Below are 18,552 nucleotides of genomic sequence, written 5' to 3'. Positions count from 1 at the left end.
AGTGTTCTGAGTAAGACCAGATGCCCATGTGATAGCTCACTCTTGGGTCAGAGGAAAGGGTAGGTCAATGACAATCAAGTCACAATAAACAGATTTCTTCATCAGTCAGGATATGCATAAGATAAGGAGACAGAGGAGAACACAGCAATCATTCCTTTGGCTCAGCTGTCAGCAGAAAAGAATCGAGGAAGTCATTCAAAAAAAACATTGTAGTATCAGACCAAACACAATAAACTGTTTCTCAGAAAGACAACCCTATAATCCATATGAAAATGGCAAAACCACAATAGTGTCAGCATGCATAAGACTCATGAAAACTCAAGCAGACTAAAACCCAGCACAGGTAGGGCGTGGTGGTGCACGCCTTTAATCCCAGCACTCAGGAGGCAGAGGCAGACAGATCTCTAGGAGATCAAGGCCAGCCTGGTCTACATAATGAGTTCCAGGCCAGCTGGGGCTACAAGGAGACCCTGTCTCAAAAAGCTAAAAAAAAGAAAGAAAGAAAGAAAAAGAAAAAAACCAAATAACAACAGCAACAACAAAAAAACCCAAAACCCCAAACCAAACAAACAAAAAACCCAGCACAGAACCGTGGAAATGAACAGCAGGACCCAATCTTAGTCGAAGAATTATTGGCAGCTAATTATTGCTGGGTGAGGAAGAGTTGATCCTCTTAAAGGCAGGGACTCTAGATAGGCTGACTAGACCTCAGTGGATGAACTTGCACTGAGGGATGTCTGGGGACACAAACTGGACATGATAGGCCTTAACACAAATCACAAAATTCCAGTGGTGGTGGGGGCAAGGGGGTATGCTATGGGAGGGTACCAATGGGGCAGGGGGTATAAAGTTGATTAAGATGTTCTGTATGAAATAAAAAATTCAATAAATTTTTTACCAGCCTGGTCTACATAGTGAGTTCAGGACAGCTGGGGCTACAGGGAAACCCTGTCTCGAAAAGACCAAAAAAGAAAAGAAAAGAAAATGGCAAAACTAAACATTCCTGCTGACTAAAATTTAGCCATCAAAGATGAAATACTAGAAGGGAAGTTCAGAAACAAAGTTTCTTGGTCTTATTTAGTGTGATAACATATGCCTATAATCTCAGCACTCAGGAAGCAGAGGCAAGAGGATAAGGAATTCAAGGTCATCCTCAACTACATAATGAGTTTGAGGCCAGTCTGGGCCATATGAGATCCTGCCTCAAAAATAAGTCTTTGTCTATTCTGACCATTGTACAATATTTTTAAAAAATATACCACCATGTTACTGTACATTGAGTGCAAGCTTTGTTCCAGGACAGAGCCACTAGATAGCAAAATCAGGCCTTAGAGGAAGTAAGTTTGGTACCACTAAAAAGACACTTAACTGTTTCAGATCCCTGCTCTGGATCTAAAATGAATACACACATACAGTGGCAGAAATAACGAAGACTTTGTAGCTACACATTATTTCAATATATATAAAAGTGAATGCAAGCCTAAATCTCTCTGCTATTCCTTTGTGAGGTGCAGCTGAACAAATGACTCATCAGCAATCAATCCTAGGATCAGTCTGTGGTCATGGAGACTCTAAAGAGATGTCACCTACTTTCACTATCACGTCTTCAGCAAAGCCCTGTTGCCAAAAAACCTTCATAGCACAGGAAGTAAACAACAATAACAAAACCAGTAAAATCTACCAAAAGATTAGGGTCTGGCACTAAATTCTGAGGTATAATAATCAACAAAAGAAGGCCCAGTGAAAGAACAGAGATGAAAGATCTTAGTAAGCTTTGCACATAGTAAAGCAAGATATAAATAAACATTAGTTGGTAGTCTATTTTGTCTGACTATCCCATGTCAAATTGGGATTTCTGTCTACTCCTATTATTAAAAAAATAGACTTTAGTCAGACATGACTTAAAACACCACTAGCAGTGTGACTGTTTATGTTATGTAACCTCTCTGATTACAGTTGGTAAATGTTTGTTTAAGACGTATAAGAAATGAAATCACTCATACACACGTTGCAAAGGACAGCACTTTTTGTATAGAAGAGTAATCACTGAGTGAAAATTCCTTTACTCTTCCTTTCCAATCTCCATCTAATTTTAATGTTGGCGCATGGTATTAACTGCGTCCCAGCATCCTCCTACCATCTGTAGTAACTAGGTAAGGAAAGAGAAAGCCCAACTTGGGAAAGTCAGTTTGACCTAGCAATGATGAATTTCAAAGTGGAGTGATTTTTGTTGCCACTTTGCCATGCTATAACAATACGACTCACTTTTTCTCCATAACTGCAATAATGTCAGGAGTTATAGATCTTGGGACCCTTCACTGAATTTTGAGAGCTGTCTAGCAGATATTATTTGCCTTTATTAAATTCATGCACTTTCCTAGCAAAATCTCACAAGAGCAATCACGTTCTGACACAATTTTCTCCCTAGATTAAAGGTTTGTGTACCACAGCAACTATGAGCATACAGGTCAGTGTAAGACAGCAATAGGTTACATATCAAGTCTCCCCGAGCTTTGAGTCAGAAGAGAGAGGATAAGCATGTTCTCTTTCTGGGCTTCCAGTGCACATCTGGCAGCAAAGCTGAGCCTCACTTGGCTTGCTCTCCATGCCTTTTCACCACCTGCAACCTGCCCTAGTCCCAAAGGGCTTAACCGGAACTTGTTAAGTAAATGTCTATAGCATCCTTATTTAAAGACAAACCATTTTACAAACTTCCAAAAGCCATGATCTAAGAATTTTGGAAATTCTTTGCTCTCTCACATCCCTCTGACTTTTTTTCCTCCTGAATCTTAATCTGCAATCTGCCTCCCATGGCTACTCAGTATTCACTACCTTCAGGCTCTTCTGATAAGTGAATAATACCCATGGGAAAATAAAAAAAAAAACCAAACATAATCTACTCACAACCAAGAATGGAAATTCTGTGCTTATGCACTACTCTCAAGACTGTCACGAACTTAGAATGTGACAATACAGACATTAATTAATCACAGCAATATGCTAATGCAAAAAAATCACAAAAATATAGGAGAAATAAATATTAATTCATTTTGTGCTAACTCTAAAAAGCCTAACTCCAAAGTAGTTATTTAGAAAGAAAAATTATCACTCTCTTTACAGGACAGAATTTTGGCTTCAAAATCCAAGCAAAGGTGTACTATCCAAGCATACCCACACATTAATGTAGTTTTCACTAATTTCTATACATTCTTCATAGTAATGTGCAATCTGGCCTTATGACTACTTAAAACTCAAAACTAGTACATCTACTAACATCTGTCTTCATGTAAAGTCAATCATCCACTTCCCAAGCCTTCTGTGCCTACTGCATACCAAATTTCAGATGCAGTAAATGAACATATGTTTTGGAAGTATTGTCATTTAACTTAAAGACATGAGAGTCTTGAAAAGCCTACATTACATTTCATCAAGCACAGAAATTGTCAACAAGGAATTGGAAGATTATGGACTACATTTAAAGTAAATGCAGAGGACATCATCTTAAAATTAATTCAGACTATGCCAAGAAAGGTGGGTAGGCCTGAGTTCTTTTCCTCTTATTCCCCAATTAGCTTGTCCTGGCTTTCACCATCCTCACATATCCCTTCCCTACTCTTTCTATCTCTCTCACCCAACTAGACAAATATGGACTTTTATTCTGTCTTACTACCATGCGTTTCCTCTGATAGCCCTCTAGAAGAGCAACCACAGCAAACTCCAGCTTCAGAGTGAGATGCAGGCTGTTTCTCACCCTCAACATGAATTTCCAATTATCCCATTAGTCTAGCACAATTATTCGAGATATTAACTGGATAATTTGCACTGTGGACAGTCCAAGATATAGACAGTAACTGTATGTGGAGAGTAACTAGGACAGCCCAGGGGGTCTCAGAGCTGATTTATGAAGAAAAAGAAAGCCAAAAGCAATTTCCCTGTAGATGACAGAGCAGAGGCCTTTTCTCCTTGAATCTCATAATATCACTTCTTAGTACATAACTGGTATCCCCAGGCCTGTTCTATTTCTACAGAGCTGTGCTCGAACCTAAAATACATATGGCAAATCCTCACTTCTCAAACAATTTTATGGCTAATTCTTCACACATATCAAAAGAAAATGGCAAGTAAAATAGGTTTCTAGTGCCTATTTTCTAGAGAGTAAATAGCAGATCACAATAATATCAGAGATGTTATTAATATCCAGTTTACCAGATAGACCTTGTTGGTGTTAACACATCAGCAACGCCAACCACATGGTATTGAGGGGAAGGACATGTGAAAAAAAATGCATGGCTTTCTAGAAAACACCTTGAACACTACCTCACCTCATTTTGAGAAACAGCTTCATTTTTTAGGATAATCAGGTTCCCAGCACTCTGCCCACTTTGGCCTGTGAGGTGCCTGCTGTCAGTCACAGCTGCTTGGGCTGCCCCAGGTCCCGGTCCTGTTTGGGCCCCTGTGTTGTAAAACATGAAAGTATCACTCCCTGAGCCAGCTGTCAGGCAGGCTTTGTAGCAGTAGGTCTTGGTAAGGGAGCCATTCCCTCGAACCTCAATGAAGTGAGGCTGTACTTTGAGGCCATGTGGTATCCTGGCCTCAATATTGTTATTGGCCTGTTTGTACAGTTCTGCAGGGCACCGCTCCCTCACTCCACAGAAGCCTCCACAGCATGCAGTGCCATAAGCAGTGTAGCGGCAGCACTTGATGATGCTCAAAACAATGATTGTCAAAAGAAATATAAAAGACACTGTGCTTAATGCTATTATCAGATAAAGTGTAATTTCAGAGTATGTCCGAGGGCTCTTTATATGTCTCTGAGTGTCAGGGAGCATTTTCGAAACCCTGTCCACCACAGCAACTGTAATGGCCACAGTGGCTGATAGCGATGGCTCTCCATTGTCACGGACAACCACAGTTAGGTTGAAAGTGGTACCACTCTCGTCTCCTATCTTCCTGGTAGTCCTAATTTCTCCCGTGTGCAATTCTACTTTAAAGAGGTCCAAGTCAGAAGTTTGGGCTAGATGGTAAAAGAGCCAGGCGTTTTGCCCAGAGTCTGAATCCATGGCTATAACTTTGGTGACCAGGTAGCCAGCAGGGGCAGCTCGAGGCACCATCTCAATGGCTGCTGATGAATTGGTTGAGGTAGGGTACAGAATATGAGGGGCATGATCATTCATGTCCACCACATACACATTGGCGGTCACAGTGCTGCTCAGCGGTGGACTCCCCTTGTCCTGGGCCTCCACAGTCACAAAAAACTCTCGAAATTTCTCATAGTCAAAGGAGTTGACAGCATAAAGGCTGCCACTGGCACTGTTGATGGAGACATAGGAGGTGACCGGCAGCCCTTGAATCTCCCTATCTAGGAGTGAGTAGGTCACCTCTGCGTTCTCCTTTTCATCTGGGTCTGTGGCTTGCACGGTGCAGAGCAACACCCCTGGCAAATTGTTCTCCTGGATGTAGATGGAATAGGAGTCCTTCAGAAAGCTTGGCGGATTATCATTGATGTCAGAAATCTCAATTTTCAGGGTCCTCTGGGATGTGAGTGGCGGTATTCCCCCATCAGTGGCTATCACTGTGATGTTGTAGGCAGCCACACGCTCCCTATCCAGTGGGCCACTCACCACTACTGTGTAGGAGCTTCCAAAGCCATTCAGCCTGAAAGGTAGTGTAGCCTCCAGACCCAGGCTCACTTTCCGGTTGGAACCTGAATCTTGGTCATTCACACTGAGAAGGGCCACAACGGTGTTGGGTGCAGCATCTTCAGGCACTGGGCTATATAAATCCGTGAGCACCACCTCCGGCGCATTGTCATTCACATCCATAATATCCACCAACACCTTGCAGTGACCGGCCATAGGTACTGGACCCCGGTCAGTTGCCTGCACATAGATCTGGTAGGAGGAGGCCTCCTCGTAATCCAGCGCTCCACTTACTCTCACTTCCCCTGTAGTGGCGTCGATGCTGAAGAGTTGCCTCTCCCGGTCTGACGTGTAGCTGCTCAGCGAGTACCTGAGCTCACCATTGGAACCCTCATCCGGGTCCGAGGCATTCAACTTCACTACTAATGTGCCTGGGGGAGCATCCTCCCGCAGTTGGACGCGGTAAGTGGATTGGTCAAAGGCAGGAGAATTGTCATTAGTGTCGAGGACTCGAACAGAGATCTGCGCTGTGCCTGAGCGGGCTGGGATGCCCCCGTCCACCGCGGTGAGAACCAAGTGGTGCAAGGCTGCCTGCTCACGGTCTAGGCCCTTTCGCAGCACCAGCTCCAGCACCTTGCTATTCTCCTGAAGGGGTTTAAGGTCCAACTCAAAGTGCTCGCTGGGGCTGAGCTCGTAGGTCTGCACTGAGTTGGTGCCCACGTCTGGGTCCTGTGCGCTCTCTATGTGAAACCGCGCTCCAGGTGCAACGGATTCGCTTACCTGAAGCTGGTAGTCCGGCCGCGGGAAGCGTGGAGAATTATCGTTAATGTCCAGTACCTCCACCTCAACGGCGCTCACGGCCACCGGGTTGTGCGCCAGCACTTCCAAGCTGAGCAGGCAGCGAGGCCGCTGCTCACACAGTGCCTCGCGATCAATACGTTCATTGACGAAGAGCGCACCACTGGTCAAGTCCAGCTCCAGGTAGCGCGGGCTGGGCGCACCCAGATGGTTGATGCGCAGGCAGCCGGGCCCCAAGCGCCGCAGCTCCAGCCCCAACGCTCTCGCCACGTTGCCAACGAGCGCGCCGGGGGTCTGCTCCTCAGGCACTGAGTACCTTACCTGGGAGGCCGCTGGGCCTGGCAGCAGCACCAGCAGCACCAGGAAAGAAAGCAGCAGCAGCCAGGGCAGGGGCCGCCGGAGTCGTGGATACTCTGTCGCCCCAGGTCTGGTACCCGCCTGCTCCATAGCCACCGGCCCTGGCAGAGACAGCCGGGCAGGGCTGGAGGCAGCGGCTTGGCGAGCCTGTTCCACGCCGGCCCCGCCTCCGCCTCGGCTCTCGCTCTCCACTACGGCTTACGCGCTAGCAAACGCCTGGGGCCGCTCCCCTCCTAGGCGCTCTCAAGGGCTCCAGGCCCTGGCGCCCCCGCAGACTCCCCATATCCCAGCTCCTCCACTCGCCTCCAGGCCTCAGAGGGTCTCGGTTTTCTGCGTCTGCCGCCGCCGCCGCCGCCGCCGCCGCCGCTCCAAGGGGAGGGAAAAGGCAGCAGAAGGGAGGGGGAGAGGGAGGAGTGCTCCGCGAGTCCAGCTCGGATTCCGCACCGAAGTGGCGGACAGCGACCGCGGACCGCCCAGCCGCTCCGGCTTCTCCAGCCCCATCTCCTTCACAGTGGACCTGCCGAATCCCAGCAGACCGCGGGAACGCGGCCACTCCCTTTCTCCCTGCCCCCATCGTCCTGTTCATCCTAGTCTCCTCGGTCTCCAGCCTGTTTAACGCATCTTGTAAGGCGATTAGCCTGAGAAAAGCAGTTAAGTCACTAAAACTCGGAATATCGGCTCCCCAGGAAAGGATTTCAAAGCGCCATCCAGGAAAATAAACTGCAGGGGACCTGGGCGGCATCTGTAAACAAACGCTGGGGAGGCACTTTGGGCTATTGAGATAGGGGCCGTTTGTTTACCTGACCCCACGTCTTCCCAGGAACATTGCTTAGTACTACAGAAAGCTTTCAACCCCAGGGTCAAAGGGCAAGGGGGTGACAAGTGCCCTCCTCTTCAGGGGAGTAAGCCTAATAATGCAAGCACTCAGTTCTCCCAGCCACGTGCCCTTAACTTTCAGCATGTGCTTTGGCAAATAACCAATATTTCAGTGTTTAAAATTTTCTCTTTAAACAACTGGCTTTGTGATGCTGATCAGCAAAAAAAAAAAAAAAAAAAAAAAAAAAAAAAAAAAGCCCTTATTTGACCTGTTTTGATCACAGTGGGAAAAATTCTGGTAAAATTGTTCAGAGATACTTCCCTCCTGTTTTTCCTAATCTTACATCAAATATTTTTCAATTATCACCCAAGACATTTTCTTTCAAGAGTGATTTTAATTTTTTTCCTTTAATGGATGACAATGTCTTCAAGAGCCTACAAAGCCATTAAATCAGTAGAGTTACTCTTGATCTTCCCAGCCACACTGGAATTTGAACGCCATTAATGCGTAATTACAGAAGAAAGAAAAAGACTGTTGTTATTATTAAGCAAAATGTAGGAGGCTGGGATTTATCTTACAATAGCGACAATTTCAGCAGTTGCAGTTCATCTTCTGTAAATATGAGGGCCTTGCAGCCCCTGCAGCTCTGTGCCCCTCAGACTCTCCTGAAGTTGCTACAGAGGCCACACAGGCAAATTCTCTTCAGTGAACAATGAGGCACAAAGCAGAGGGCACCTTTCTGTGCTGTGTCATGGCCTCTGCTCATTTCTGAACAGTCACTCTTCCCAGCCCTCTCATCTCTCCCACCAAGGCTTTAATCTATTACCCCGTGTGCAAAAACAACTCACAAAATATCCTTTTTCTCCCTCATTTCCCAGTATCCTTGCACTCATAGAGAGCCCCCAGGGTAGCTTTCTAGCTATGGATTGGAACTAAGCCAAAATGATATCTGACATTTGGCATGCTTCCCTCTTTTGAGAGGACAAGTTGAAGGAACAGAAGTTATGATCCTAACACCCAGATTTCAAAGACCAGGGCCAGCATACCCATGCCTTCCACCTACTAAGAGCACTGACTAACAGCATTCCACAACCTACCTGATTTTATTCTAGAAAAACTTGCAGTTTTCCACCTATTGCTGCTGCTTCTTATTTGCCCTCTTGTTCTGTCAGGGGGCAGGGTTTGGAAGCAATTTCCATCAAAATCTATTCCTGTCTCCTTTCTAAGGTCGCTGGCTTCTCCTCTTCTGTCTGCATCCTTCCCAAATATCTCCCAGTAGCTCTGTCTGTTTGCTGTAGTAATTTGATCTCAGGGAGCCTTAATCTCTCAAGTGCACAAATTGTAGACCTGGCCTATGTCCTCACCCATTAGTTATTTCAGAAAACAAATGACTTGTAAGTGGAATCAAGTTATAAGTTGTCAGGAAATGTGACCTTTCCCCTCTCCTCATCTCCTCTAGCCCTCACAGTTGCTGCCACCACTGCCCACAGCTCAGAAACTTAAGGGCACTGGATGTTGATTGTGTATGGCCCTGTGCCCCCCAAAAGATCACAGGGAGAAATGAAAGTGACAGAGGCCTGGAGATGGTCTTTTTTAAATTGAATTTTTGCTGTTTTCATCCAAGATAATTTGCTGGTATTTAGATCCCCTCCCCTATCCACATCTCCCCTTATTTCCCCCTGCCCAATTTAATGTACTCTGCTTTATTTATAAAGTAAGGCCCATAGAGTGTAATTTGTGTCTTCAAAATGTTCTTCAGTGTGGGTTCATCCACTGGAGCTTGATTAACCCATCAAGAGGCCCATCCTTGAAAGAGACTCTCTCTGCCCCTCCCAGCAGCCATTGGTTGCCACAGTTTCTTTAGCTGGGGTTGAGGTTTCTTAGCCACTTCCTCATGTCTGTGCTGGGATTTTGTCTCGTTTGACCTAGTATGGGACTTGTCCATGCTATCTTGGTGATATTTTTCACAGAATCCCCAAGTACCATGCCTCAGAAGAAACAAAACAAAACAAAACAAAATGGAATTTGTCTCTCAGCCATATCATCATCTTTCAGCAAGAGCACCTGCTGAGATGTCCATTTTTGTGTTTCCGAATCCCAAGTTCCAGCTAGTATTTGCTCACTCATTGACCGAGAGGGCAAAGAGCCATCACAATTAGCCTTCTTTTTGGAGACATGTACTAAGAGAATGTACTAAGAGGTGGCATTCTCTGCTTGGCACTACAGTGATTTTCTTTCCCCACTAATGACACTGAGATTCCTGCCAACCTTACTAAATTTTTGGACTGTGATTGCACAGACTGTTGGTAAGTGCCCCTTCTACAGATATTAATGCCAGTGCCTCAGTCATACCATCATGTATTCCTTACTTTGCACATTATAGAATTGCATTTAAAAAGTAGAATGGAACAGCGACTTGGGAACACAGAATTTGTAATTTTTGGAGTTGGTCACATCTCTGCCAAGACTATTCGTGTGGATTTGGACATGAACTTATCCTTCCCTTCAGTTTTCTTATTTTAAATAGAGAAAAATAAATTCCATAAGACTGTTATTATGAATACATGAGCTAATACAGATAAAGTAGTTTGCACAGTGTCTGGGAAGTACAATATTACTGGTGGTGGTAGTGATGTTTATTAAATACAACAATTTATTTACATCAGTTAACACCTTAGCTAATAGTTTATATATGGCATGGCCCCTTAATAAGCATAGACAAGCACCTTGTAATATGACAGTTAAGAAATAAATGATGGTGGGGAAAGGTGAATGTATTCTAAGTTAAGTTTTCCAAGTTTTTATTACCAGTTATTTCCAGAACTTATCCTGTATTTTGAAAATAAAAGGGAGCAGCCCCCCTTTCTATAATCATGGAAAAAGTGCTTCTTTTTTATCTTATGTGTACATGTGTGTCTGTGTGTCTGCTGCCTGTACAAGGGTGCATGTGGAGGCCAAAAGATCCCCTAGAACTAGCGTTGGAGTTACAAATGGTTATGAGCCTCCCCATGTGGGTTCTGGGAACAGAACTCCCATCCTCTGGAAGAACAGCCAGTGCTCTTCTGAGCCATCTCTCTGCCCCAGGAAAAAGTACTTTTGTTATAAGAATTCTTTCAAGAGAGTTGTTTCCCCATAAGAGATTCGTCTTTTAGCATACATAGAGATGTCTCAAAAATCGAGTATGTAGAAGTTCCTAGACATGCTGTCATCTCCAGCACCCCGCATAGAGTCTGGCATGGTGGTGCTCAATTAGCATTATTTGAACAAGAAAAAATTAAAAGTTAGCTTGTGCAATTCTAAACAGAAATAGTCTGTCTTCACTCTCCTTTTCTAAATCTTGTTATGTATTTCAAAGTCCAGCTCAAAATCCACCTAATCTATGAACATGTCCAATCTGAACATAAGGATTTTTTGTTTTCTCTTTCACAGACTATAGACTATGAACATTTTATCATTATTTTACTTGATTTGTTGTTGTTTGAGATAGGGCTTCACAAATCCCAGTCTGACTTCAAACTCACTATGTAGTAGAGGATGCCCTTGAGTTTCTAATCATCCTGCCTTTACTTTCCCAGTGCTGGGATTAAAAAATGTGCAGTACCACATTCAGCTTTTTGTGGTACTAAGCATTGAACCCAGGGCTTCACGCATGCTAAGTAGCACTCTACCAATTGAGTTACACCCCTAAGTTGTGTTCTTCATTTAACTCATCTAAATATTTTGCTATTATCTTCTTCATTGTAAGCAACCTAAAAGCAGAGCCATAAATATATCCCCATCATAGCTTAAGAAACTATATGGACCTCAATAAATGTACATTGCTTCAGGTTTTATTTTTAGCAAATTCAAAAACAACAGCTGCTACAGCTCAGGTATTCCTACTTTGTTGTTTATGCCAAACACACTTTATAAAGGGTCGGGATCAAGAGCATGCAGTGGTTTGACTGTGTGTTTCGTCCTTTAAAACTTTCAAAGAAATGAAATACCTTATTTCAAACTGAGAGAATTCAATCCCACTAACAAAGTTGCTGTACCTAAGAAAGGTTCTACTCAAAAGTTATACATTATCCCTCTTTCCTTTTATAGCAAAATTAGAATTATAATAGTATTTGGAAGTGGGTGTTTTTTTCACAGAATCTCATGTAGTCCAGGCTAGCTTCCAACATGCTATGTAGCTGCCTACCTCTACCTCCCAAATGCTGGGATTATAGGTGGGTGCTACCACACCTAGTGGAGCTATATAAAAAAAAACTTTTAGGTAATTTTATTAATTAATGTTTTCTCTTTTGCAAGTACTTTACTTTTTGTTTTTGTTTTGTTGGGTCAGGATTACATGTAGCCCAGTCTTGCCTTAAACTCTCTTTGTTACCCAGAAGGACTTAAGCCATCATGCCTGGCTACATATTAAAATTATCAGTCATAAAATAAAGACACTTCTTGCTTGTAATTAATAAAAAGTGAGATGAGGAGGGAGGATCCAAAAAACTAGTAATTATGTTGGTTTATCCCTGTGCTAGACAATAACTTTGAAATAGTATCCCTCAACTATATTTCTTACTTATATTTGTAAAATACATCTCCCATGAGATCATTGAGCACAGCAGCAAAAACCAATCACAGCAAAATTAGGACTGTGAGAAAAATGCTTACACTCACAAAATTCTTCTAATTCACATAAATGTTCCCAACTCTCTTATTATTACTTTCAGTAACCAAACAACCTGTGTTTTTGGCCCTAGGACAAAAAGGCATGCTTACTAGTTAACTAGTTTTATCAGGTTTTGAGCTGGGCATTATAAGACTATTTGTCACATAGACAAACACCTAGTTTTCTTTAAATTTTGTTTTGTTTTCAGATAGGGTCCCTTGTAACCCAGGTAGGCCTCAAGTTGGCTATAGCTAAGGCTGGCCTTGAATTCCTGATCTTGTTGCATTCAACTTACAAGGGCTGGAATTACGGGCATGTGCCACCATTTCTGGCCTCTGATTTTTATTTATAATTTGTATATTTATGTTGCTTCACAAATTGAGCATGTGTTACATAGTAAAAAGGACACAACAGGTAGAAACTAACACAGAGTTCCACAACTGGTCAAATACAGAGAATAATGTATTGTCCATGAGATACTTAGCCCTAAGTGATACATTTTCAATGCAACCTCTACACATAAGATGAATTCATCTTTCAGTTCTCACCAGTGAGGTTTCCTAAAGCAGCAGATGATGATTAACACAGAAACCCATAACTGGTCAATGTGCAGAGAACAAGAGGTCACAGAGTGTGCATGCCTGAATGGACACCTATTTCAAACTTCTGCCTCCCAAGGCTCAGGGATCATTGTTAAAGAGGGGGCAGAAAGATGCTAAGAGCCTGGGATGGTGGGTGACCACAAGAAACAGAATTTTACAGACAGCTAGTCAATTACACATATGAGCTCACAGAAATGGTGACAGCATGCACAAATCCCATGCAAGCTCAAACTAAACAATCTCAGCACAGACATGGGGAAGTGGGTAAGAAATCCCAACACACCCTAAGTATCTTTTGGCAACTAATGGCTGCTGGGAGTGGGAGAGACAATCTCTTACAGGCATGGGTCTTGGTACATTGTCTAGGCTCCAGTAGATAGACCCACACTAAGGGACATGTGGGGACACAAATCAGACTCTATAGGCCATATTGTATGTATAGTGGAGTATATTGAATTGGGCCAGGGGCAGTGAGAGGTGTGGATGGGAGAGGGGATCAAAATACCATCAAACTATATTGCATGAAAATCACAATAAAATGTTTTTAAAATAATAAAAATGTAAAAAAGAAGGGCAAACAGACATCCCTAACATGTAGTTTTACCCAAAGTAGTTTTTAAATTATATCTTATAGGAGACATAGTAGTGCACTTTCCTAGAACTCAGGAGGCAGAGAAAGGAGACTCATGAATTCAAGGCCAGACTGAGCTATAAAGTGAGGCTGTTTCAAAAAATGTGTATCTTTTGTAGAACAAATGGAAAAATCAAGCTGGTACTGACTTCAAAGCTTCATATCTACTGGCTAGTTTTCATGGTGCTGGAAGGTGTTATGCATGCTACTGGGAAGAGAAAAGTAATCATCAGCTTTGCCCAGCTGTTGGCAAGATATGCCCACTAGCACAAATGTTATGGGATGAACCAACCACTTTCTGATTGGATTTAAGGTCTGCATCACAAGATGGAGCCCATACCTGACTTTGATATCAGGCCTAGGAGCCTATGGCTAGACAGTTCACCAGCCATAGAGAAAAGTCTAATACTATTTTTCTTCTAAATGAACATACTATTAAACCAACTCCTAATGACTTATTTTTATACCCATGGATTAATGCATATCTCAGCTTTCACCAGAGAAGCTTCCTCATGCAGCAGATGATGGTTAACACAGAGACCCACAACTGGCCACTGTGCAGAGAATAAAAGGCTACATCGTGCTTATCCTTGAATAGGATACCTGTATAAAACCTCTGCCTCCTTAGGCTCAGGAATCATTGCAGAAGAGAAAACAGATTCTAAGAGCTAGAGGTGGTGGATGACAAAAAGGAAATGGAGTTTTCCAGACAACTTGTCAGTTATACATATGAACTTACAACAATGGTAACAGCATGCACAAGGCCTATGTAAGCTCTATCCAGACAAAATCCCAGCATAGAAGTAGGGAGGTGGGTAAGAAGCCCCAGCCCTACCTGCAGAATTATTGGCAACTAACAGCTGCTGGGAAAGAGTCAGTTTTCTTTGAGGGTGTGACCCTGGATAGGTTAACCAGGCTCCAGTGGATAGACCCACACTGAAGGGTATTTAGGGACACAAATTGGGCTAGACAAGCAAACAGACAGGCAGACGGGTAGATAGATAGGCAGGCAACAGAATAGTGCACATCAAGTTGGGCAGGGCAATAGTAAGAGGGTACAGATAGGGAAGGGTATATAAATATGTTCAAATATGTTATATGAAATTTTCAAAAGTTCAATTTAAAAAGAAAAGACATATATCTCATTAAAAAGGGTCAAGATTCCTGATCTCCATCTCTATAAGGAAAATACTTTCCAATATGCTATGACATTGTTTATAGGTGTACTCTCCAATGGATTGAAAGGGGTGACATTTTTTCCATATAACAACGAATTTTTTTTGTATCTCTTCCCCCAGAAAGAATATATTAATAAAATGTTTGACTTTAACAATTGGATTTTAGGGAGGTATCCTTTAAAATCTTAGTCCTGAGAAATTAATATGCTTGTTGGTACTTAGCTGAGGTAATTGTTTGTTTTGTTTTGTTTTTTGTTCTTTTTGAGACAGGGTCCCCCTGTAGCCCCAGCTGTCCTGGAACTCACTACGTAGACCAGGCTGGCCTTGAATTCACAGAGATCAGCCTGCCTCTGCCTCCCGAGTGCTGGGATCAAAGGGTGTGCCACCATGCCCAGCGGTAATTGTTTAGAATAAACTAAAGAATGCTGGGTGTGGTGGCGCATGCCTTTGATCCCAGCACTTGGGAGGCAGAGGCAGGTGAATCTCTATGAGTTCAAGGCCAGCCTGGTCTACATAGTGAATTCCAAGCCAGCCCCACTACAGGGAGACCCTGTCTCAAAAAGACCAAAAAGAAAAAAAAAACCAAACAAACAAGAAAAAAACAAAAACAAACAAACAAAACAAAAGAGACTCAAGCTATCTTCAAATGAGTAACAATAAAAAGGGAGAGACAGACTAAAGGCTTGGTCAGACTGAACAATATCAATAAATAAAATTAAATTTTTACCCATCAGTATTCTCAATTGAGATGCCTTAACAAAAATCATAGATTGAAGTTGAGATTTATTGAGAAAATATCTTACCTAAATTCTTTATTTTTTTCATTGCATAAAATACAGTGGCTAAATGGAACTTGAACCTGTGGTCAGTGAGCATAAAGTAATATAAAAGTAATTATAATGTGATTCTCCAACCATGATATGAAAGGCAGAGAAAGGAGACTCCAACCCCAGCTCATGGACCAGCTCATGTGGAGTGCTCAGAGCAGCAAAACCAAGAAAGTGCTGCATCAACATGGTGGAAGGAGAGAACTGATACCCAAAAGTTGTCTTATCTCTACAAGCATGCTGAGGCACTCAAGTCTCTCTCTCTCTCTCTCATAATAATAATAATAATAAATCAATAAATAAATATTTGTGATGTGCCTGAATGATCTCCAAAGTTCTCTAGTTTTTTAAACAACTTACAAACGGACCACAAAAACTTGCTAATTTTTAAAAACACTTACTGAGTTTGATATAAATGCCTCTAAAAAACTCCAACATTACTAAGGTGATTATTTATGAGCACTTAGGAATAAAGCTATCCTTGCTAGGACCTTCTTTGGCTTAACCAAAATTTGGTAACTTCAAACTAATCACACAACATTTTTTTTTTCCCATACAGGCATTTTGGGAGCCAGGCATGGTGGCACATGCTTTTAATCCCAACATTTTGGAGACAGAGACAAATGGATATCTTTGAGTTTGAGGTCAGCCTGGTCTACATAGTGAGTCCCAGGCCAGCCAAAGCTACATAGTAAGACTCTGTCTCAAAACAGTGAAATAAAAAAGAAAGAAGGGGGGGTGGAGAGCTGGCTCAGTGGTTAAGAACACTGACTGTTCTTGCAGAAGACCTGGGTTCAAATCCCAGCACCCACATGGCAGCTAACAACTGTCTGTAACTCCAGTTCCAGGGGATCCAACTGCCTGTTCTGTCCTCCTCGGGTATTGCACAACATGTGTGCGCTTATCCTAGAAACAAGAAACAAAGAAGGAAAGAAAACAAATTGGCATTTTGGGTTTTACTTGGTAGAATAATTGATGAAGAAAGTATACAGACAGTTTGTCTAAAATTCATGGAGAATTAAACAGGCTCCCAACTTATCCACAAAGACCTCAATGCAATGTAATTAGGTGATCTTATAATTTTTTGGATATCAGTGCCAAAGTGTATGTGTTAAAGAAACAAAGAAGGAAAGAAAACAAATTGGCATTTTGGGTTTTACTTGGTAGAATAATTGATGAAGAAAGTATACAGACAGTTTGTCTAAAATTCATGGAGAATTAAACAGGCTCCCAACTTATCCACAAAGACCTCAATGCAATGTAATTAGGTGATCTTATAATTTTTTGGATATCAGTGCCAAAGTGTATGTGTTAATGGAATATTTCAACATGGAAGAATTCTAATCAGGAGCTGCAGGGGAGCTAACCTGTCTTATCCTAGTCAGGACTTTATCAATGACTCAAAACAAGTAGGCAGCACCTATACAGGCCAATTCAGAAGCAAGCTGAGCTCTTCTGGACAAGAATCACAACTGTCAAGGATAAGCTACACTTTTTAATTCATTAAAATTAGTACCAATATTCTATTCAAGATTCAGTACGTGCCTCAAATTCAGAGGTTTGTGTTTAAGCCAACCTCTGGCTTCTGGGTTTGCCATTAAAATATGTTCCAAGTTTTCATTCATCACTTTGGACCTCTTATTTTAATAGAAAGCCTTGTTTGGCCCTATTTCTACTCTGCAATTCTTGGGATTTAGCCATAGAATAAAATAAAAAGGGAATTTGGCACTAAAGAACATTTTTGTTCCCAAGTGGGGTTTAGCCAAAGCATTCATTGATTTGTATAGGTAGATAGATGATAAAGAGATTGATAGATCATAGGTAGGTACAGATAGATAAATAGATGCAGCTCAGTATTTTGCATTTGAATTGTTTTCTAAGATATAACCTGAACTCAGTCTAAATACATAGTTTTTCTTGCAGCATACAAGCATGCTGAAGCACTCAAATCTCTCTCTCTCTCTCTCTCTCTCTCTCTATCTATCTATCTCTCTCTCACACACACACACAAATAATAAATATTGTTAAAGTGATATGCCTGAATGATCTCCACTGCTTCTGCTGCTTAGAAAAAAGAAAAAAAAAACCCTACATTATTCTTTAAAGTGTCTATTCAGACTTTACTTCCCTGGGCTGCACAGCCTCTGTGTCCTGGTCGCAGCACCTTCCCTGGTAAGTCCAGTTCACCCAGTGGGCCTTGACTCCCCCAGCCTCTTCCACCCTCCCAGCTCTACTGCCGAGTCTCTCCTCCTAGGCTTGGTACAGGCCCATTTCTTGTCTTGGCACCCCAGACACTGGGGCTAACCTCTCGACCCAGAACTGCCACTGCTTCTTGATCCTTTGCATCTGGACCAACCCATTTCCTCCCTGCAACCCCCAGGAACCCTCTAGTCCTGGTCCTGCTCTCACCTCCCTTTACTTGCCTAGGTGGCACAACCACCAGCTTCCTGAAACCAGCACCTATCCTGGGCCCTTCTCCCAGGCCAGCCTAGCCCCCAAATACTTAAGGGCAGCATCTTTCCTGGAGGGACCCATACTTTAGGAGAAAGCCTGATATCATCTGAGCCCCCTGTCACTTGGGCCTCTGTGGGAACTCCTGAAGACAAAAGCAACTAGACCACTCCAATATAAAATAAAAAGAGAGAATCTGAAGCCTAGACCAACCATCTTTTCATGCCCAACAAGTAAACCACAAAAGCACATAAAGTTTATAAAAAGAAGCAGATCTAAACTTAACAAAGGAAGGCTTAAGTCTCACACAAGAATCAGAAACTATGAAGGAAATTCATGTCAAAGTCACAAAGAGAAAACAATAATACAAAAAACCAAAATAATATATCTCCACCAAGTACCAATAGTCCTCTAGAGGAGTACAATGACAACTTCTAGAGATAACACAGGACATGGAATTCAAAAGAACAATTGTAAACATGATGAAAGAATTCAGCCGGGCATGGTGATGCATGCCTCTAATCCCAGCACTTGGGAGGCAGAGACAGACAGATCTCTGTGAGTTCAAGGCCAGCCTGGTCTACATAGTGAGTTCCAGGACAGC

At 42.6% G+C, this 18,552-nt stretch overlaps 3 protein-coding genes across 3 annotated transcripts in view; all 3 read right to left on the bottom strand.

Annotated features, from left to right (window-relative positions):
• LOC103736101 overlaps positions 1 to 18,552 on the bottom strand; it is a 287,348-nt gene that overhangs the window by 43,726 nt on the left and 225,070 nt on the right.
• The window catches only part of LOC115070745 (protocadherin alpha-9-like), a 195,779-nt gene that overhangs the window by 5,181 nt on the left and 172,046 nt on the right, over positions 1 to 18,552 (bottom strand).
• On the bottom strand, positions 4,314 to 7,328 carry Pcdhac2 (protocadherin alpha subfamily C, 2). Its single transcript, XM_029564674.1, has one exon. The coding sequence runs from the start codon at positions 6,882 to 6,884 to the stop codon at positions 4,314 to 4,316; it is 2,571 nt and encodes an 856-aa protein (XP_029420534.1). The 5' UTR covers positions 6,885 to 7,328.

Source organism: Nannospalax galili, unplaced genomic scaffold (assembly GCF_000622305.1).
Source record: "Nannospalax galili isolate Female #2095 unplaced genomic scaffold, S.galili_v1.0 scaffold1077, whole genome shotgun sequence".
NCBI classification, from domain to species: Eukaryota; Metazoa; Chordata; class Mammalia; order Rodentia; family Spalacidae; genus Nannospalax; species Nannospalax galili.
The sequence above is the reverse complement of the archived record's forward strand: the minus strand, read 5'-3'. Positions and strand labels throughout refer to the sequence as shown.

What these genes read in the sequence shown, in the direction of transcription:
- Pcdhac2 (XM_029564674.1), bottom strand. Translation starts at nt 6,884, where the DNA reads ATGGAGCAGGCGGGTACCAGACCTGGGGCGACAGAGTATCCACGACTC.